Raw genomic sequence first — 23,530 nt, 5'->3', positions numbered from 1 at the left:
TTTAGGCGGGAATGAAGACTATAAAATACAAATAAATGAGATAAGTGTATAATATGCATTAATATTCATTCATAGTGTTCTGCTCAAGGGCAGATTTTCACTGCAAACCCAGAATTCTCCGGTCTTTCCTAATTTCTGCCTTCCTCTCAGTCTCCGCATATGGTCCATATATCGATCGTCTAGATCAAAAGTGCGAAAAGTCAAAAAAACAAGTTTTGAGATATCTTCAGTTGAAAGTTTCAAATAAATCACTTAGAAAGGAACGGAGTTCTGGTTCATAACCACGACAATTAGAAATGAGTCAGTATTCAGGACGAGTTTATCACAATCTTCCAGTTCATTATTAATATATTTCGAAAAGTACTAATAATGAATTAGTAAAGTCCATAGTTATAATTATTTCTAAAGCAGTTTATTTAGTTTTTTTTCTTTTTGATTGTAAATATGACTTACCTCAATACTGAATCGGAAAGAGCTCCGAAAGGGGCTTTCAGTAGTATAAGTAACTAAAAATGGCAATTTTTGAGTTGTCGCACTTTTGAACTAGACGATCGATATCTTAATGTCGTCTATCATGTGATATCTTCTTCTGCCCCGAACGCTTCTCCCATTCACCATTCCTTCCAGTGCATCCTTCAGAAGGCAGTTTCTTCTCAACCACTGACCCAGCCAATTCCTTTTCCTCTTTCTGATCAGTTTCAGCAACATTCTTTCTTTCTTCATGTACCGCGACTGATGATAAAGCGTTTCCGGTTTACATTTCCTTCTTAAAGACTGGATGTATATTCGTCTGTCTGCGTGTCTTGTATAGTTTTTGATGTCTATTCTGTGCTGTATTTGCAACATGATAAACTGCATGATCAGTAATTTTGTCCTCTTCTCTTCCTCGCTCTAACATGGCAATATTCACAGTGTTTATCACATTTTCCTTTGGTAGTGTAGTCGTTAATAGTAGTATATATGTATATTTAGTTTATGCTCGACCATGCCGAAATGTAGTAATTATACACCTGGTATCATTCCTTTAATGTATGTCATTAAAGTACACCTATTTATTAAAGTTCAGGTTTTCGATTATTCTCGGATATGCAATCGAAAGACAACTATCGAAAGGTCACGGAGGCTGGAAAGCCAATACTGTCGCAGAAGGTTATGTTGTGTTACTATAATAATTAGCGTTAAATCTACACTAATAATAAATCTGTAGCCGAAATTTTTCTGGTAATTTTCGATTTTCCAAAAATAATTGGTCCTAACATATATAATTAACCACCCTGAAACCGAAAATCGCTTTTTTGAAATTTTTGTTTGTATGTCTGTCTGTCTGTCTATCTGTATGTTTGTTACCTTTTCACGCGATAATGGCTGAACGGATTTCGATGAAAATTGGAATATAAATTAAGTTCGTTGTAACTTAGATTTTAGGCTATATGGCATTCAAAATACATTATTTAAAAGGTTATAAGGGGGCCTGAATTAAATAAATCGAAATATCTCGCTTATTATTGATTTTTGTGAAAAATGTTACATGACAAAAGTTTCTTTAAAAACAATTTTCGATAAGTTTTATTCCTTGAAAAAGTTTGATAGGACTGATATTTAATGAGATAAATGAGTTTTAAAATTAAAATAACTGCCATCTAAGGCCGTGTAATGAATTAAAAAACAAATGACTTCGTCTATAATGGGCCTTGGACAGCAACAATCGAAAGCTATGAAAGATAGCCTACAGATAATGTTTCTGCGTTTCTATGAAGTAATATCGGAAGCTAAATTAACCGATTTGTATAATTAATTATTAATTCACTATTGGAAAGTGTAGTTTCTCTAGATGGACATAATGCTATAATGTTATCACAGTAACTTCTGAGTGAATCGAGGACAGGTAAGAATAAAATAGATTCTTATGGACAGAAAACTTGATAGGCTATTCTGTATATTCGTGTCCTGTATTTCCTAAACTAATTTTTATGACCAAATGAGTGGTCTCTGGATCAAAATGATCGCATTTTAATTTTTTAATTCAATTTAAATGAAGTAACATAATAAACGATTTATCCTTCTATCAAACACGAATGTTCCCTGGATCAAATGTCCTATTTTAATTATATAATTACTTTATATTTATTTCTAACGGGTGCAGCGGAGCGCACGGGTACGGCTAGTATTCAAATAAATTCAATTTGTCATCTCGTTTTTCAATGTCGAATTCAATTTCAAGGTTATATCAAGACTAATGTTTATCTTACTCTCTAGATTATATCAAGGTCGTCGACATTCGTTTCCCGGAAAAAAATCAATACTTTCGCGTCTGCGCACATCTCACAATTCATGAGGTAGGCTATTGCACTCACTCACGTAACAATAACATGAATAATTATGAATAATTTCAAGTTAGAAATATGGTCGAGCATAAAAAGTCGCTTGCACTCGTTTCATAAACATCCTCGCGTCTTAATTACTACCATTACAGGCTAGTTGCATAATGTACTATTACTGTATTTAGACCTATACAGTAGTGGTCTACAATATCGTGTCTGGACTCGCGTTACGGAATGCGCGCTGGTTTGGGTCTTCACGAGGGAAGAAATTGACTATTTTATGACGCTATATCAACTGCTATCTAGCATCTAAATGAAATGAAGGTGGCAATGCCAGCGAAGTGCGTCCAAGGTTCAGTGCCGAAAGTTACCCAGAATTTTCTCTCAATGGCTTGAGGAAAACCCTCAGAAAAAATCTCAATCAGGTAACTTGTCCCAACAAGAACTGAATCCGAGCCCGCTCGTCTCACGGTCAGACATGTTAACCTTTACTCCACAGCGTGAATAATAATAATAATAATAATAATAATAATAATAATAATAATAATAATAATAATAATAATAATAATAATAATAATAATACAGTCAACTCTGGATATAGTGAACTGGGTTATAGTGAACCTAAATCGTTGGTCCCGACTCGTATATATTAAAAAGTCAGAGACTTTATTTGGCTTCCGACTTAAATATTACAAAGCTCTTCAAAATATACAATTAAAGTGTTAATAGCCGACTTAAGAGTAAAAAGATTTTTTTTTGACAGAATTCAATAGGCTATAGGATTTTGTACACCGGCCAATGATGAATGCAGTTATTGCGCACACATTCTATTCCCAATAAGAAACTGCGATGATACAGTGAAAAAGACTAGGCTCTTAGGCGATTTAGGCGCACATAAGCTTCGTGCCAGTACGTTCCATAAAATTATGAGAACAGAACCTAATGAGACACAGTCATTTTGCTTCGACTTACAGCAACTGCAACCGCTCTCGAAACTCAGCATAGGTGAAGTATATTATTCAAGATATTTAATAATAATAATAATTTATTTTAACGATCATAATAATGGTACACTTTTGGTTCGCACTCCCGATGAAGCAAAAGCTCGTGGTCGGGAAAAGTACATTAATATTTCCGTTTATAGTGAATCCTCGCTTCGGTTATAGTGAACCTTAAACATTTAAATTACAAGAGTTGCATCCTGACAGATTCTTATTTGAAGTCAGACTTTCCTGTATAAAATTGAAAGAATGTGTTGAGAACAACATTCTAAGTTTCTTACTCCTTTAGTCAAAGGACAAAGGTAGGATTAGTGATTCCGAGACAATGAGCTGTACTGTACATCCATGCAACGCGTGACGATCTTGCCTCACTCCACTGTCGAAGGGTTGTCATTCTGTTCTCAGGCACACTACTCTACTGTTATTTCTAATCCTCCACCGTCAAAGAATTGCTTTTGTTCTCACAAACATTTTCATTATGACGGATAGTATCGAAACAACAGAAAATGAAATTGCCTTCTGTAATAATAATCATAACAATAATAATAATTTCGTTAGGTTTAAGATTTAAATTCTCTCATCATGGTGTATTTGTTATCTGTTTATAGTTGTATATCCTACCGTGGCAGCTCTTCATTCTTGTGAGTACGGCGTCTGTGATGGCAGTATCGGCGCTTGTCTTAGAAACAGAAACTCAAGATGAAGAAGAAAAGGCACGAGCTTACTTGAAGTATTTGGACAAAGAATACACCAAATATGGCAACAAAGTTGAATTAGCCAGATGGAAATATGCAACTCAAATTACTGAAGAAAATCTTAAGACAATGGTATGTTCGATAGTCTCCTTTGATAAGAAGCAAACAGCTACTGGGCTATCTAAAAAAATAATATCATAACTTCCAATTATTCGTTGAACGCGTTTTGCGACAATACACTTCTCTTATTAGATTGTGAATGAAGGCAAGTCACAGTTTATAGTTTATTTTGTATTACCATTATTAATAGCCCAAACAGACACATGAATATAATCTGTGTTCCCTTTGTATTTCAAATCCAATATGTATGAGTACATGTTGGACAATTGGAACGACAGATGGATCTAACTGGAAGTACAACAAGGAACCTATTCTTTCCTACCATAACGAGCAGAATTAAAAGTAAATTCTTCCAACCCAACTTTATCGTTACCCAATTTATTTTTGGCTATGGAAAATTGAAAACATATTTAGTCCGATTTAAAGTCGCAAATCACCCCAACAGTATAAAGTGCATATGTGATGAAGACCAAACAGTTCCACATCTGCTTTCCAAATGCCCCCTCTTTGAAAGGAGAAGACACATCCTCTCCGTCTATCTCAACCACGAGAATATCCATTACAATAGCCAATCAGCACTCCATTTTATTTTTAACAATGTTAAATTCTTAAGTCACATACACTCACAATATATTATGATTGTTCATTGTAGGTATGTAAGAACATGTACTTGTGTGTAATAGTGTATATACATATTTTTTATGCAATAACAGGCATTTCTGCGTAATTTGTCTGTATCAATATTTAATATGTATTTGTATCTAATGTCTTTATATGTCGTATGTATGAAACGTCCATGTAATATGTCAGTTTTGTGAGTAATATGTAACTTATATGTAATATGTTTTGTATGTCATATGTGTGCAATTTTTATGTAATATGTATTTTTTGTCATGTGTGCATTCTCTATGTAATATGTCTATTTTATGCAAATTGTCTGTTTTTGTGTGTCGTGTGTAATTTTTGTATAATATTCTCTTTATTATTATTATTATTATTATTATTATTATTATTATTATTATTATTATTAAATATGTACTTATTTATATGTAATATGTCTGTTTTTTTCCATGTCATATACATGTAATTTTATGTGATATGTCTGATTTTTACGTCATATATATATGTTTCTATGTGTAATATACTGTATATATGTATTTGAATGTGATATAATTATTGTCTGTCTGTTATAATATGTATTCGCTAGTAATCTCTGTGTATTTGTATCGGAAATATATTTAATTATAATCCTAATATACCTTATGGTAAAATAGGGTTCAATAAATCAGAATATTCAATAATAAAATTAATATTATTATTATTATTATTATTATTATTATTATTATTATTATTATTATTATTATTATTATTATACATAGTTAAATTTAATCTAAGTTTAAAATCCTGCAACAGTGTATAATATGCATTGTCAGAAATTGGAATGCTTTAAAATTGCTGGCAAAATCTGAATGAGTAAGATGTGCGTCATACTACTTGTAGTTTCATTATGAAGTAATAAATAATAATAATTCTGTGTTACCAATTCAGACACTTCCTAAAATTTCATTGACATCCCTTGATTATTCTCTCATTGAAATATTTATTCAGTGTCTTAAAAATATTGGGTTCTATATTAATTTCTTCATTACTTGAGTCGATGGTGTAATTAAAATAAAATATCAGCATTTAAATGTACAAATATGTTTTCGTAGCTACTTTCCACAAAGGACGTTGCAGATTTTGCGAAAAGGCAATGGGAAGAGACCATAAAGTATCCTTGGAGAACATTTAAGGACCCCGACATACGACGACAATTCAAGATTCATTCATTCCTTGGACCTGCAGTCCTGGATAAAGAGAAACTCGAGAAGGTATGTGTACAAAAATTTAATGTTATAAATAAAATTCTCGTGCAACGGATGTACGTCTGGATACAGGTTTCGCTTAGTACGGCACCGTTCGAGAAGTGAAATGAACAAACAGCCGCATAGCGGTGATTCAGAGCGCCACCTTTCGGAAATAAAATCTCGTGACATTACTTTGCACATGTGATTTATTGGCTTACTTTATAGGCTGATAACTGTTGGAAATGTAGACCATCTTCCCTAATGAACATTTCACATTTTCTGACATACTCTAGATTTTGTCTCTTTCCATAGAATTGAACTCTAGGCATATGGTCCATTTTATGAACGACAGTTTTCTTATAAAACTTTAGTTTTAACAATTTTCTCTTTTCAAGATGAAGTCTTAGACACACCTGCCTGCTGAGCTAACTTTCTTAATGATTTTGTGGAAGACTGTAGTAGCCTAAGCCTATAGCCTATGTTATAGCCTGAGGTTTTCCTTCAGCTAGAACGCAAGTTATGCACCTTCTTTGTTTATTTAAAAATGAACATGTTTCTCTTACTTTATTCACTAAGTTCTGGATTGCTAAATCAAATTAGCCTATTATTGAACGCCAGGATATTTCCGCAGAAATATAGCATCAAACCTTTTTTAAATTTTCTTCGTAATATACGTATAACAAATTAAGATTCGCTGTTGTAACGTGTATTTCACTACCACGAATTAAACAGAAATACACTGAATGGAAGTCATCTGTATACTACTACTGCTCTATAGAGCGTTCGGAGTTTATGAAATACCAATGGGTATTATAATCATCTTCTTAGAGCACATACGTCCTCTTTGCAGTAGTCCTATAGCTAAAATAAGTTATTTACAAATTTTATAACGTGTATAAAATAACAGAACTAAATATAAATACTGTAAATAAGCACTGCTTTAAATATAAACGCTCTTAATGCTTGTAAAATATAGTTACAGGCCTATATTATGTTATGTTGCATTTCCAATAACCGACTAAATGGAATAGATTTAATTATTTTATTTTGTATGCGTTAGAAAATACTTTAGACTTACTTTAGTTACCTATATTGCAAAGAGAGGAGATGCCAGCTAAGAAGACGCCTATATAATCAAAAGTATTTTGTAAACTCCGAACGCACAATAGCCTTGACTTCCCTTCAGCCTGTGTTATCTGTCGCACTACACAACACAGAAACTTCTCACTCGTGATCCAGGGGAAATGTAAACACTATTTTCTGTGCGGTATCGTTCGATATTATAACAGTCGTAGACCAAAGGCATTTGCCTGAGCTAAACCTGTTCCTGGAGAACTCTCAAATAAGTATGTATTTTATATTTCTTCCATAAATAACATCATTGACGTTTTCAATATTTATGATTGTGTAAAAAGTAAAACTTTAACAACGTATGAAATTTAAAAAATATGGACTTCAATAACACTTAATACATGAAATCTTATTCGTTTCCAACAGGGAATGATTCACTATTTTTTCTCAGAGAGAGGGACGACTCTTTCTCTCTCACCTCTCCTTATATTTTTCTCTGCACATCATAAAAAACCTGAATTTAAAATTCCTAAATTAAACTGTTTAATCGTATTATGAAAGATAGATTAAATATGTTACTCGAAATGTAGGAAAACTTCTCATTAACTGATAAGGAAGGCGTAGAAGGGGAAGACTGTACATAGTTTTACAAAAAAATAAATAATAATAATAATAATAATAATAATAATAATAATAATAATAAGTTCTTTGATTGAGGTTCTGACTGATAGCTATGTACATCTATTATCAGGCAGTACATCTCACTTGACGATATGTGTCAGAAGAAGAACAATTATTGATATGCATCTGAAGTCTGATAGGCCTACTCTATGTAATATGTAGCTAATTCGCCATGTATGCAATGGAGGAAAGGAACTGGCCACTCTACCCCATTATCTCCTGGCCTAGTTGCCTCATAAGTAGTGCCTTTCTGGTATCACTTGTGACTGTTTTCGGACAGTTGACTAAACAAAAGCAAATAATAATAATCATAATAATAATAATAATAATAATAATAATAATAATAATAATAATAATAATAATAATAATGGCTTTTAAGGAACCTGGAGGTATTAATTGTTATGATGATCATTTATTTTATTTTAGTAGGTTATTTTACTACGCTTTATCAACAGCTTAGGTTATTTAGCGTCCGAATGAGACGAAGGTGATAATGACGGTGAAATAAATCCGGAATCCAGCACCGAAAGTTACCCAGCATTTGCTCATATTGGGTTGAGGGAAAATCCTGGAAAAAACCTCAACCAGGTAACTTGCCCCGACCGAGGATCGAACCCGGGCCAACTGGTTTCGCGGCCAGACGCGTTAGTCGTTACTCCACAGGTGTGAACCTTATGATGATGATGATGATGATGATGATGATGATGATGATAATAATAATAATAATAATAATAATAATAATAATAATATGCAAAGGTCAGTTTGTACTGCTAGCATCATTTTTGTGAGTGTATCAATTACAACACAGCACTGCTGAACACTTCTCCTCTCTCTAAAACACGCGGCGTCGAAGCAGCGGAGCAGGTAGTCCGCGTTCCATAGTGCTCCCAACTGACGACCCCTATCTTACACAGTATGTTTCTGCGCATTTTTACCATGTGAAATGAGAGATCCTCTTTGTGACTGTCTAAATGTACAAAATATAAAACTGACGAAGGAATGAATTAAAGAGTGATAGGATGGCATTGATGTTGATGATGATGATTGTAGTGGTGATGTGTTGTGGTACTGATTGGTGTTAACGACCTTTCCTTCCCCACCTCAGGGCTTATTTCAACATATTATTAGCAATATTTCCCCTTCGTATTGATTGTGAAAGCTGTGTATGTAATCTTGAAATTTAAGATTATAATAAATTTGCTTCCGCTGCATTTCGTTGCTTTGACATGATGGAATTTCGTTACAGCTGAATCTGCTAGCGTCTTCCATGATCTCAATATACAGCACGGCCAAGATCTGCGATTACAAGGATCGGAACAAATGCAATCTTAGCCTGCAACCAGGTCATTTTTTTCTATTATATATTTCTTAAATTAATGTCATTGTCAATGCTACAGTAAAATTTAACTGGCTGATCCAGTTTACTATTTGCTAAATGCCACATTTTACATTATGTATATACAGTGTCCCAGGAGGAATGTGAAATATTTCAGCATAATGTAGTTTGGGTTAATCTGTAACAATTTAACCTGCTATACCTCTGTCCGAAGTTTAATGGTTGGAGAGAATACAGATGGGCGAATTTTTAAATAGAGAAAAGAGAGGCATTATACACGTATTTCTACGTTTAGGAACAATGTAATATAATACAGTATTAAAAATTGTGCATCATGATGCTATTCTAATGAATTTATTTTACATGAAGCCCAAATAAAAAAAATAATTACACAAGATAAATTACTGGCTTACCCTTCATATGAATTCTATGGACTCTACTAAATCTGATGGAGAATAACCTCTTACCTTCATAATAATAATAGAATGTTTTATTTTCGCTGGCAGAGTTAAGGTCATAAGGCTCTTCCACTCAACCAGCCTTAATCAATACAACACATATTTAAATTACGAATATTTACACTACATTTAAAAAATTCTCCAGCAATATTCTTCAGCTAAGTTTTAACGACTAGTACATGTTTATTTAAATTTAGATAAACCTATAAGATACAGTAATAACTTAATTTATGAGCTAATTTTATTCAATCAATTATAATTAAGTTGAGATAGCTAGTAAAATGATGAGAATTAATTTATATAAGTTTACTAGAACTATATTATAGGGAGAAAAAAATAAATCTAAAATATATTTATATAATGAGAATATTAATGTAATGAAATTTTGTCATTAGAAGTGTTGTATTCTATTTAGAGAAATTAATGGTAATAATAAGAATGGACAGATGCTAGCTTCATTATAAGTAATAAATATTAATCAGTAATTAATCTGTTAAGTAAGAATTTATGTAATTTTGACCTAAATGAAGTTATTGTCCAACAACCCCTTACATCACTCGGAAGCGAGTTCCAATTTCTAGCAACTGAAACTGTATAGGATGAAGAATATAAAGATGTCTTATGGTAAGGTATAATGAGCAAATTGTTATGATGAGACTTGGTACTTAGCTGATGATATGCAGATATATTTTGAAAGCGAGAAGCCAAATAGATTGGGGTAGCGGTGCGCAGAATTTGAAATAAGAGAATAAGAGAATGTAGGGTTCGTCGGTCACTTAGCCTCAGCCAAGACAGATTTTGGAAAGACGGGGAAACATGATAATACTTACGAATATTGCAAATGTAACGGACGCACGCATTATGCACACGTTGTAGCCTGCTGCTCAAATTTGCACTTAGATTACTTAATATAATATCGCAGTAGTCGAAGTGTGGCATCACCAGTGTTTGTACAAGGATTAACTTTAATTTATCAGGAAGAAAGTGCTTCAGTCGCTTTAATGAGTGAATAATAGAATATATATATATATATATTTTTTTTTTTTTTGTTTATTTCATTCCAGGTGACAATCCATATAAACGCCAAGGTTCTTCACAGTCGAGCTGTATGGAATTGTAGTATTATTTACAATTATCGGTGGCAAATTTTGTTTGCCATACTTCGATCTTTGATTGTCTATTAAGAGAGCCTGCGATTTACTTGCATTTAAATTAAGTCCGTGCGTTTTCGACCATATGGATATTGAATTCAAGTCATCATTAACTTTAGTTATAGCGTCATACTAGAACCCAGCAAGCTAATGCATTTAGGATAATATTGTGTTTTTGTTTTTTTTTAACCAGATGGATAAACATAGGAACAAAATAGAGTACACATACAGAATACTTATAAATTTCGTAAGTACAATAATGAGAGTATCATAGTACATTTACATTGTTCCATTGTTTTTGATATAACAGAGTAATGGGTTCGTCTACAACAGCCGTGGCGAAAATGTGATCGTGCGCCGAGCCACTGTGTAACCTGCAACGTGCATAGCACCTATGGAGGAGGCGGGCACCCGAAGGTGAAGTGAAGCAACTGTCTGACTTATTAACGGATTTTCATTTTCCTTACGTCAAGCACTCAAATATAATTTTATACAGTATAAGATTACAAACTAATTTTCAGTACTTGTTACGAATTAAGAAATGAACAAGAAAACATAGGACACATTATCACAACCTAAAATTAACTGTCTTCAGAATGTCTCTGCGACAGAGTTTAAAAATCAGGAATTATCTCACTTACTGTCAGTCGTAGTTGATCACGAAGGTGTTTGTCTGTCAGTCGTGATCAAAATTTGATTTTTACTATTTTCAATGTTGAAAATAACTTATCACAAACGTAAGTTGTAGCGAACATGGCTTCAACAGAGCAAACGAAAGAACGAAGCTTCGGATATTTATTTTTTGGCAAAGATTTGAAAAGTTCAACATTTGTCAAGTCCTTACATCTAGATTTCATTTAACATCACATTGTAAATATGCAAGTTTAAATTGAAGATCTAACCGCATTATTCGTATATCTGCTGAAAAAGGATCGACGTACAGAGATGATGGTGATGGTAATAATAATAATAATAATAATAATAATAATAATAATAGTAATAATAATAATAATAATAATAATAACAATAACAATAACAACAACAACACCTTTTAATGTTTCATGAGTGACATGTACAGTAGTATAATGCTGTTTTATGTTATACAACCGTTTTCCTCGTAATACTTGTGAATAAATCATACATTTAATATTCTCATCATATTGGCAAAAAAAAAAAAAAAGCGTCCTCTCATCCTACTTGAAACTTTTGTTTTTGTAGATGGACATGGTTTCGAGAGAGACATTGCGATGATACACCACTCGCAGGTCAGAGACAAATACAAAAAGAACGGAGTTTGACTCCAGTGAGTGAGAGGGTGGGGGTTGGGGGAGGTAGGAAGCAAGAGAAATTCATAGCTATCATTGCGAGCCACAATGTGCTCTCTAGTCACATTTTCGCTACGGCTTGTCTACAACATCAGATGTTAGAGGTGAATAAGGATTTGATCAATATGGCGGAGTCGTAAGGAGCAGAAATAAAGCAGGGCTGGATATAAATTATTATATAATAATGAATGTAATTGACAAGAACGTAATAACAGCGGATCTGCACAGAACTTTACTGAAGGTACATTCAACTGTGCCAGATACAATACACAAAATCTTACTATCGGCTTGTAATCAAGTAAGATATAACCCAGTACAGTATGACAATAATTTTGATGTTGAATCGGTAAACGAGAGGAGTCTTTCTATCAAGTACCAGTATATATGCATTACCAATGGACGAATCCCAAGTTACGATACCCCCTACTTAAGTTCCTAGTCCGGAACATACAACTCTCTTCGGATTACTGTCTCCGTTACCATCCCGCTTCCGAGAGTCCCTCTCGCTTGCTGTCCGCCTTCCGAGTGCTTGTAGCTTAGAGCGTATTCCGAATCTCACCGGTGAGCAATCCGATGGCATCACGGTGTTCCGAATTCCACCGATGACGTCATTGATGCTCCACCGGTGTCGCACCGGTGCCATCAACTTGCAGAGGTGGTGGCAGTCTCCATCAGCCGCCATCAGTGAATCTGATTGGGTCTTGTATCGGGCGGGAATTAGCAGACGAATGACATCGTGCACCGTTGTGTCATGGCGGTGTGTTCTGCTTTAGTTCTGCTGTATTGTTTGTAATGAGCACAACGTAAAAACAATATGTTAATGGCTTATGAGCGAACATGTCAACGGACCAGTTATTACTACCGATTCAAGAAATAAGTTGATTATGATCTCTTTTCTTTGAACGAGATGGCAGTACGAAAATTTCGCAAAATTTTGCTAGCGTAGCACAGGTAACCACTTACACGGTCGCCATGACAGCATCGATTCTTCCAGCAGTTTTGTTCTTTATTTTCGTTGCAACGTGACGTCATTGATGCCACCGGACCGGTGAGATTCTTAGAATATAGCTATCCAAAAAGACTAAGTTCCCCCATATCCTCACTTACCTATGTACCCGTGCTGCTATGACGTAACGGATATGAAAGGAAATGATGGATGTGAGTCGACCTCGCTGACTGAGCCGGTATACACGGCTCAGTAACTATATCAATGTACAGTCAAGTACCCACCATTAGTTAAAAAAAAAAAAACAAAAAAAAAACAAATACAGTATAGGTATGAGTTGCAATTTACACATGCTACGTTGCGATGCCCAGGTGGTCTCGTGTGCAAAGCTCTGACGTGTACATCAAGTATAGTATACGCCGTATACGAACAGCAAGATGTTCAAATATCCTCCTGTCAACTTCACCCCAACCGTTAGACTTCGGACAGAGACATACAGGGTTAAATCGACGTAGGTTTACTCAAACTACATTATCCTGAAGTATTTTACATTACTCGTATATTAGTCTATATTATAAACTTATGTTGAACAGAGCTTGAGGAGATCATGACCAGTAGCAGAGATGCAGATGAGCTGAAGTACATATGGGTGGAGTGGAGGAAAATGTCTGGCGAGAAGTGTCGAGAAATGTTCAATGAGTACGTGGCGATAAGCAATGAGGCTGCCACTCTTAACAGTAAGTTTCTGAACTGTTTTTGAACTAAGCAGATTTGTATCTACATTCAGATCAAGATTATGTTCAGATATGAAGTCGTATGTAATGTACAGTAGTGGCAAAAAAAAAAACCGGACCGATCCTTGTAGCTGATTTCAGAGCCTTGTTCACTCCAGAGCAGGATAGACTGGTAACTAAGATTTCGTGGTTCGAATCCTGCCTGGGAAGAAAACTTTTTTTTTGTTCCTTATTCAAATTTATTCCAAATACTTTTCGATTGCAGCGATATTTTACTAGTTAATTAACTTATTATTCCCACAACATGAATTCTACCAGCAATCGAAAAGTATTGGGAATAAATTTGAATAAGAAACAAAAAAAAAAGTTTCCTTCCCAGGTAGGATTCGAACCACGAAAGTCTTAGCTACCAGTCTATCGTGCTATGGAGTGAACAAGGCTCTGAAATCAGCTACAAGGGTCGGTCCGGTTTTTTTGCCACTATTGTACTATGTGTTGCAATGCTGGATGGTAAAGTCGGATGTTTTCTCAGGCTGCTAACAAAATTCTACAGGTTGGTTCAGAACTTACGTTACAGACTAATAGAGCGAGAGAGAGAGAGAGAGAGTACTAAAACAAACACATTTTCTTAAGCAATGTGTATTCTGTCTCGCACCGGTACGGCTCTATAGTTGTTTTGGTGTTGTGGCTGTTTGTCTGGCGCATTGAATGCATGATTATTTTTATTTTAGTAGGTTATTTTACGACGCTTTATCAACATCTTAGGTTATTTAGCGTCTGATTGAGATGAAGATGATAAAGCCGGTGAAATGAGTCCGCGGTCCAACACCAAAAGTTACCTAGCTCATATTGGGTTGAGGGAAAACCCCGGGAAAACCTCAACCAGGTAACTTGCCCCGACCGGGAATCGAACCCGGGCCACCTGGTTTCGCAGCTAGACGTGCTAACCGTTACTCTACAGGTGTGGACTGCATGATTGTTTGGCGTTGCTATACGCATTAGTACGTGACCGTCTGGTATTTATATACGTACATTCATTCAAAACTCAGTCATCAGAGTCAACATTGGAACATATAATGGAATAACATTTGATAAGAGATGTGTGGGTTATCGCGGTCACGTCCCATGACCTGCACGATCACCGGACTTTAATCCGCTTAACTTCTTTCGGAAACATGCAATGATCATTATGTACGCCACACCAGTAGACCATGTCGATAATCTTCCACGGATTTTCGTAGCCTTTAACATCATTCGTACTACATCTGGCATCCTTGAACAAGAGTAGCAGTCAGTGCTTCGGTGATGGTAGTATTGTGCAGAATAAAGGGAGTGTCATTTTGAATCATTTTCGTAATGCACAGTACTGCACGTTGTCACTGGTTCTTGCATGCATAATTCTCCATCCAACAGTTAAAACAAATCTAGCGTCGTACCGATGCGAGATAGGACACCCATTGCTTACTAATAAATGTTTGTTTAGTATCCTCTAGCTACTATGTTTTGCTGTAGCATAAGTTTTTAACCATTCTGTATATAGGTCAGAGCACGGAGCGAAGTCTTAAGATGCAGTCTGTGTACTTATTCTTCTAGTAAAGGACTCCTTGAAAACATATATTTTACCCTTTTACAGAAAGTGATTAATAGATTTCATTACACTCAGATTAAATAAAATAACCAACATAGAATGTAATAGTAGAATGTTTTATTTTCACTGGCAGAGTTAAGGCCATAAGGCTCTGTCTTCCATTCAACTAGCCTTAATCAATACAATAGTGACATACATATTTTAATTATGAATATTTACAATACACTCCTAGGACTCGCGTTACGGAATGCGCGCTGGTTCGAGTCCTCAGGGGGGAAGAAATTTTCTCATGAAATTTCGGCCAGTGTATGGGACCGGTGCCCACCCAGCATCGTGATGCACTTGGGGAGCTACGATAGGTAGCGAAATCCGGTTGCGAATACCAGCTATAACGGCTGGGAGGATCATCGTGCTAACCACACGATACCTCCATTCTGGTTGGATGATCGTCCAGCTCTGCCTCGGCATGTGGGCGTGAGGCCAGCAGCCGGCTGGTCGGTCTAGGCCCTTCACGGGCTGTAGTGCCACGGATTTTAAAATACACTAAAGATTCTACAGCAATATCCTCGAGTTAAATTTTAACGACTAGTTGTTATGTTAGGTTCATTCATTATTAGTTGTGTTTTACAATATATATATAAAGTCCCCCAAAAAAATTAATTATTTAGGATGCTACGGAGGTTTTTCCAACAAACTGAAAGTAAGCAAAGCATTGCTATTTTTCTAATTATTAGCGTGAATGAAAGTAAGTAGGCCTATGAACAAATGTTATAATCTATGTAAAAGCTACGGTATTTTTTTTCTGCTGCAACAGACATTTTTCTTATCAGGACTTAAAAGGAATGAAGTAATTGATGTTTAGATTGTCAAAATCGATAAATGTTAGTTTGTTACTCCATGTATAGAACAATTTTCTACATTACGTATTTTACAAGTATTTACACGTAAAATACGTACAGGCAATTTACCCGCCTGGACTCACATCAGACGATTTTATAATTAATTTGATAGCTTTTACAGTCTTTTTTGTACAAATTCACATTCAGCAAACTCGCTGGTCATATGAGTTGTAAAATGGATTAGCATTTAAGATTAACAAAACAGAACCATGTGCAATGAAAGAATCTCCTTAAGAATGAGAGGAAAATTCCAACTTACGAAGTGTTGTTGGTTAAAATGTTTTTTTTTTCTGTGGAAGTTACAGGCCTATACATGTGTACGTACAGTATATATCCATACTTTTTATATTATTAATTGAATAATGTCTGTGTTCATAGTGTATTTCATTTTTACATAACTTTTACATTTCTTTGTTATTTATTCGTGATTTCAGTTAACTTCTAAGTGAATCGAGCAATTGTTATCTGTTCAGCATTTATCTATCATTAGGCAATCATGAAACATAAAAAGCATTAAGAGCCATATGAAACTTGAAGTAGGCTAATACATATGAAGAGTTCGCGGGAAAAACGATGAACGTCACATTTCTGTTAAGGATTAGATAATGATCTAATTGAGCCTATAACTGCAAGATGTAGTGCTGTTTCTATTGAAAATAAAGGAAAGGATTACTGTATTCGTAGTGATAATTCTCCTTTTTACCATTTTTCATAAGAACAACATTAAATTTCGCAGTGAAACATTGAATTAGATAATGACATCAACCTTAAGAAAACTGTGACATTCATCGTTTTTCCCGCGAACTCTTCATATGGTTGATATAGTAGAATTTACATCCTCGTGTGCACTTAGCTTCAAAGGATTTCGCCGACAGTTTCTGTTAAAAATATCGCAAGTTGTTATCGGTTGAGAAATGAATGATTCAAATGGGTAGAAGGGTCTTTCTTCGATACAAAAAAACGTGTTGTTGCCAGTCCTTTTCATTACGATTCTTGCATTCAGTTTGTGTCATTCAACTGATAATCATATGACAACCAGAGGGAAAAAGTATTGACAATACTGCCACCTACTGTCTGTATGAAGGAATTATCAGATTACTATTAGAAGTCGTTCTGCTTTCAACAACTGAAGCCCACTGAAATCGAGGATATAAATTCTACTATAAGATAACTTTAGTCGTGACGGTTATATGTCTCGAAATAAACAAGACGAGTCAAACCTAAGGGATCAGAACTACATACATCGTTACAACATGTTTATCGGATACAATAGAGGACATTTTGAGGAACTGCTTCGAAATTCAGGAAATATTTTCTCCATTTCCGACTCAGTAAATGATGTTCTAATTAACCGAAATATCACTTGCCGGACTGTAGTGCCGCAAGACGGAAAGAAAGTTATATGCGAGAGCTGGCTTACCAAATTTTAATGCCGAGAGATGGCAGGAGTGCCGGTCGCTAAGGTCTGACTTGCTCTGTGTAATTGTAAATAAAAATTTCCAAAATAAAATATAAAACATTAGTCCAATTTCAGATACCTGTATTGGAATAAGAAAATTACAAAAAAAGAAAAAAGAAAAGAATTAGAATACGCTCTACAAAACAACCCCCCTCCCCCAAAAATAATAGCAATGATCTTAAAAATTTGCACTAATATTACAATAACGGAAATCAAATGCCACTTACTTTTAAGTTTATTTTGCTGAATTACTTTCCCCGGTTAATAGTTTGTAAAGTGCAGTTTAATCCCAAAAATGAAACGTAGCAAAATTCTTAATATCCTCGTTAACAATAAATATTGATATAGTGAATTAGAGATGTAATAATCTCATAAAGAAATTTTATTTTTGTCCAAATTGATGATTGGTTGCTTTCATTTCTGATAGAAAATTTCTAAAACAACGCACAGTTTGCATATGTGTTTGGCCATAACCATCAATTATCACAACAATAAATTACTATAAACAATAATAATGATAATAATAATACAGCCTAATTATTAAAATATAATAAAGTACAGTTGCCGTATAAATATATGTATTTGCCCTAGTTACTATTAACCAATAAATTCGACTCCTTTATTTTGAGTACAAAATAAATTTCAGTTCTAGCATTAATGGCAGAATGTGTTTCAGACTTCACAGACAACGCGGAGTACTGGCTGAAGAACTACGAAAGTCCAGACTTCAGAGAGCAACTGTCACGCTTATGGAACCAGCTGCAGCCCCTATACCTTCAGATACATGCTTACGTCAGGAGAAAGCTCAGAGAAACTTACGGAGAGGATATAGTCACGCGTCGGGGGCCAATACCAGCTCATCTTCTGGGTGTGAAGTGACAGTTTTTAATTTGCCTTATATTAAGTGTAATATATAGTGCGTCGTATGGGCGAATCCAGAAATGCATATAGTGTGTTAGTTGGGAGGCCGGCGGGAAAAAGACCTTTGGGGAGGCCGAGACGTAGATGGAAAGATAATATTAAAATGGATTTGATGGAGGTGGGATATGATGGTAGAGACTGGATTAATCTTGCTCAGGATAGGGATCAATGGCGGGCTTATGTGAGGGCGGAAATGAACCTCCGGATTCCTTAAAAGCCAATAAGTAAGTATATAGTGCGTAGTATAAGTCTCTCCGCAGCGAGGTAGATGCGCTAGCACACTCAGTTATACTTAGTTACGTTGGGAACGGATCCCGCTAAACTGAGCGACTTATGTACAACATGTACTAAATCAAATTACCTGTTCAAGGTCAATGCTCCGTTGCTCCGTTGCCTTGCCTTAGTGTTACCAACTTAAGCACACCCACGCGCCTCTTGAGTTCACCGCGGAGACAGTTTTACTACGCAGTGTACTATCGCTACAGTCTACTATATACAGTCGCGAAGCTCAATATGTAGTAAAAATGCAAACATGGATAGTTGCCCACCACTAGGATCGCTACTATCGCCTCATCATCGCAGATCTCTCTCCTAGCAGCCGACAAAATATGTTACACATTCGTTGTGTTCTTTTGGAAAAATTAACACCTTCCTTCCATTATTGAAATATTAAATGCATAAAGTTAATTTATTATTTTAATGAAGTATATTAAATTTCACCATAAACTCGAAGATATCTGCAAGAAATAGGTTAATATTATTTTTGTTTGTGCAAAACGAACTGAAATTTACTATAATCGCTTCACTCATTCAAGATTATAGCGATAATTAAACTATGAAATCAAAAAATATTAATTTGCATTTCCCTTTACAACAATAATAATGGAAATATGAATTAATGGATTAACTTACGTGTACCGGTACTTGTAGTGTAGGCTTACGTAGTTAAAGTGGGATGAGGTTAAGCAATAATAATCACACCAGAATTGGAAATAAAACGTGATTAATAAATTTTATTGTAACAGACTTTTTCTACGTCTCTAGTAAAGTAACAAATATAAACAACAACAAAATTAACAACTATAATTAAAAACATATCCTTTGAAAAAAAAAGTAGGCCTAAGCAATAATAATCCCACCAGAATTGAAAATAAAACGTGATCAATAAATTTCATTAAAACGAACTTAATTTTTCTACGTCTCTAGTAAAATATTATTATTCCAATTATTGTATTTTAGCCATTAACATTTTCATTACAACCAATAACGAACATTTCACAAGCATCAATGTGAAATACGCAACGAGCTAGCACTCGATGGAAATACAATTCAGTCCAAAGTCGACCCTGGACAGTCTATTGTTTCTAGTTGCTAACCGCTTGGAGCGCTTTATCACGAGATTTGCAAAAAATCACCTCAAGCTTCGCGACTGTATATAGTAGACTGTGCTATCGCCCTGTTCAATAGGTTAACGTCAGTAAGTCAAAATATTTCCTCGCTCTTAATTGTTCCCCACACCCTTGTTACTCCATCGGTGCTATAGAAAAAAGCGTTGTGTCACGTCTTTAGTAATGACGTAGAGTAGTAGAAATGTTGCAATAAATCACTGTACTCCATGTGGAGTCGCTTATAATTTTACTCGAGAAATTTCTTGAACCTAATTAGTTGAGGCTAAAACATTATTGATGCGGATGCTCTAGAGAACTTGGAGTTATTTTAATACTGCTAGCCTTTGACAGCATCACAATGCGAGCCGTATGTTAATGTAATGAGCAGGGCAATAATACAAGGAGTTTGACGCACCGTTAGTCGAACTTGGTGCAACATCACCGGTTGTTCACGCCGGAGTTTTGATTTTAATTTCCGGCAAGCCAATGTGTAATTTGTGGTTCATAAAGGTGTTGAGGGGTGTTTTCTCCGGCGTTGATCATTAGAACATGAAATAATCCTCTAATCCTAATTGCTTTTGTTGGAACACACAAGATCTATCATTTTAACTCGTCGGTCACTTTACAGATTGCTCTTACTTCGACTGCAGTTGGTGATGAATATTACAGTATCATAGGATGATAGGAAGTAACACTACTCACTTTTTATACCACAGAGAGACCTATAGCTTTACTTACATTACCGTATTAACAATAATGAAGTTTGAAGACTTAACATGTCTTTTGCACATTGCAACATTTCTCTGCAACGTTTAATATGCATTGAAATAGTGTATTTTTTTAGATTAATGGATAGTCATGCTTAAATTAATTACATAAAATTTAATTCTTAGTGCTTTCAGGTTGTTAGTGTTACTTTTTAAGTTATTTAGGCCTTGATGGAAGAAAACATGTTATTTACTCTCCACATATTTTATTATAAGCTTTAAAGTCGTCAAGAAGTTCCCCGGTTTTTAATTTCTTACGAAAAGATTTGTTGAAAGTAGAGCTTATTTTCGTAGTAGCCTAATTACATTTGAAGGGAAACGCTGATTTTTACATCTGTTAAATTTTACGAAACTCTATCGAAGAGAACCTCTTACTTACATCAATCTTCCTGAGGCCGTAATGTTATGACGTCGTGCTCAGCGTGATGAAGCCTTGTTTATAGGTTACGCTGGTCAGATCCGGGAAGTGACCGCCAAATGCAAATGGTAGATGTTGTACGTTCAAGTAAAAGCATTCAGCAAATGGTCAACGCCGGTTTGGAGGGGATTAGTGCATTTGATCTTAAAGTAAAGTAAAGGGGTATTGAGTGCAAATGGTCACTGTCTGTTTTCTCATGGTAGTTACACCTTTTCTACCATAATTTCATATTTGCTCTGCAAGTCACAATCATACTTATCACTGGTATAGAAATAAACAGGAAAATAATACACCAAATCATTTTCCTGAGAGACCAATTACATGGGATTCCAAGAGTTAACGTTGCCCGTAGTAAATGTCCTTGGAAAAAACGTCAGATTTTCCCCTGACAAGAAAAATCTTCCAAAATTATGGTAATTTCATGACGAATTCTCAGACTCGTCTCGCCAAATACAATGCCTCAATCGAGTCACTTTAGTCTACCCCTTAACTCCCCACTCCATCTTCCCCTGCTGAGACAGTAATGTTTTGGTCCGATACGGACAAGAAGGTAAGCTTTGTCCAGTGACGTATTGTATCAGGCAGATATCAATGCTATTACAAACTTTCAGCTCGCGCTGGACGCCTTAAATCCACCACTATGCAGAGTGCCTTACCGTGCGTTTGTTTCTTAGGCGGTATAAGCGTAAAGGACATGGGCGGGGGTTTCTCTCTTTCCTTTCACTTCCCGTTTATGGCCAGGGCTGCGCTAGATGCAGTGTCTTAAAATAACATATATAAAAATTCAAATATCACTTGTCATCTGCAGTCATCCATTTAATGGTATGTCATAAACTATTACAACAAAGTTTAGATCTTCTTTTTTAATCCAGTGTACAGATGTATTAAAACTAGCAATATAATCAGCAAAATTAATTATTTTTTCTTCACAAAGATTACGTTTAAAAATGAAAAACGTAGGCCTATTCATTTGTTAACATTCTGAATAACAGATTTATTACACCTACCATTTTGAATGTTAATTTCATCCTCTTTTTGTGCTATTTCATCGTTTATACAACGTTTCTCAGAAAAATCGTCCATTTCAAGTTATAGTGTAGTATACTCACATGATTCACGTGTCATGGTGGATGCATTTTGAAGGAGTATCGGGAGTGATGAAAGTTATATTCAATTAAGGTTTATTTTCTTTTCAGTATTAAAAATCGTTAAATCAGGTATTCATCCATCCAAATCAGGATTGCCTATTCGAATAATGTGGATGGTGTTTCTGGGACACTCTGTATATACAACGTAAGTTAGGAACAATGCTATGCATGAGGAAATGTCTTTAACATTATTGTTGTGAAAGGTACCAATAACATATTCTATTGATTGTATGTTCTGAAAACTGGAAACTAGTGATGCATTCAAAATTCTTTTTAGGACGAAAACTTACATTTGTTCGGGTGAAATTTCTGCACATTTGAAGGACAGAAATACATTTTTTTCAATCACTTATTCTAATCATTATACACTGCTCTCTTAAATTGACTGAGCATATTAGGAAATAAATTAATGGCCTTCCCAAAACACGGTATGAAATGTTTCACATCAAACAATTTTTATCTCGAAAAGGAAGCAAAAACGAGAACATTTGTATTAGGCCTGAACTTTTTTGTTTGAAATATCTAAAAGAATAACCCGTTAAAATTAAAGATTTTACTACGGTTCATTCTGCATATATTTCAAGACTTGTATGTTATTTTGTATGTTTGTTATGTTTATCCAGCAAATGTAATGTTGTCTGCCTCAGCATAAAGTTAATGATTTTTAAACAAGGTGTCACATCCTGTCGCTCTGATGCTTCACAGTTGTCTTCCGATCGTACATTGTATTTCGACATGCATATTGTTCGCAAACAAACAAAATGAAGAGTTGTCATTTGTTATAGGTAACATGTGGGCTCAAATGTGGGGTAGTATCTTAAATATTTCTACTCCATATCCCGGCAAAGCTACAGTCGATGTAACATCAGCTATGGTTAAACAGGTACGTATAGGGTACCGATCAGTACAATGTCGTATTATGCTGTTCCATATAAACTCTCAGGTCTCCGAAAGTCATCATTTGTAATCCTAGGAATATTCTCATAAATGAATATAAAGTATATAATATGTTTCAAAGGCTAGATTTTCTGTAAGGGTTAGCTTGTATTGAGAGTGGTACTTACTTGTTAGGGTCGTTAAAATGGCTAATTACAAGGTCAATAATGTAAATGTAAGCATTTTGTGACTAATAAAATGAATAGCACGCTCCTATGAACACTCTGTTCACGTGAAAATAAAGGTCCATGGTACTTTCTCATTACGATCGTTAAAATGGCTAACTATATAAAAAGCTATGAAGATACTACTCTTCTTCA

The 23,530-nt window shown here is 35.0% G+C and overlaps 1 protein-coding gene across 1 annotated transcript in view; it reads left to right on the top strand.

The window, feature by feature from the left end:
- The window catches only part of LOC138694701 (angiotensin-converting enzyme-like), a 52,428-nt gene that overhangs the window by 5,346 nt on the left and 23,552 nt on the right, over positions 1 to 23,530 (top strand). The window contains exons 3-8 of the mRNA XM_069818691.1: positions 3,931 to 4,149; positions 5,850 to 6,008; positions 8,983 to 9,079; positions 13,546 to 13,689; positions 18,309 to 18,500; positions 23,060 to 23,157. Of these exons, the coding sequence (XP_069674792.1) occupies positions 3,931 to 4,149; positions 5,850 to 6,008; positions 8,983 to 9,079; positions 13,546 to 13,689; positions 18,309 to 18,500; positions 23,060 to 23,157 (909 nt within the window). The remainder of the gene's footprint in view (positions 1 to 3,930; positions 4,150 to 5,849; positions 6,009 to 8,982; positions 9,080 to 13,545; positions 13,690 to 18,308; positions 18,501 to 23,059; positions 23,158 to 23,530) is intronic.

Source organism: Periplaneta americana, chromosome 2 (assembly GCF_040183065.1).
Source record: "Periplaneta americana isolate PAMFEO1 chromosome 2, P.americana_PAMFEO1_priV1, whole genome shotgun sequence".
In the NCBI taxonomy this organism is placed as follows: domain Eukaryota; kingdom Metazoa; phylum Arthropoda; class Insecta; order Blattodea; family Blattidae; genus Periplaneta; species Periplaneta americana.
This window is presented reverse-complemented; position numbering and strand designations above follow the sequence as displayed.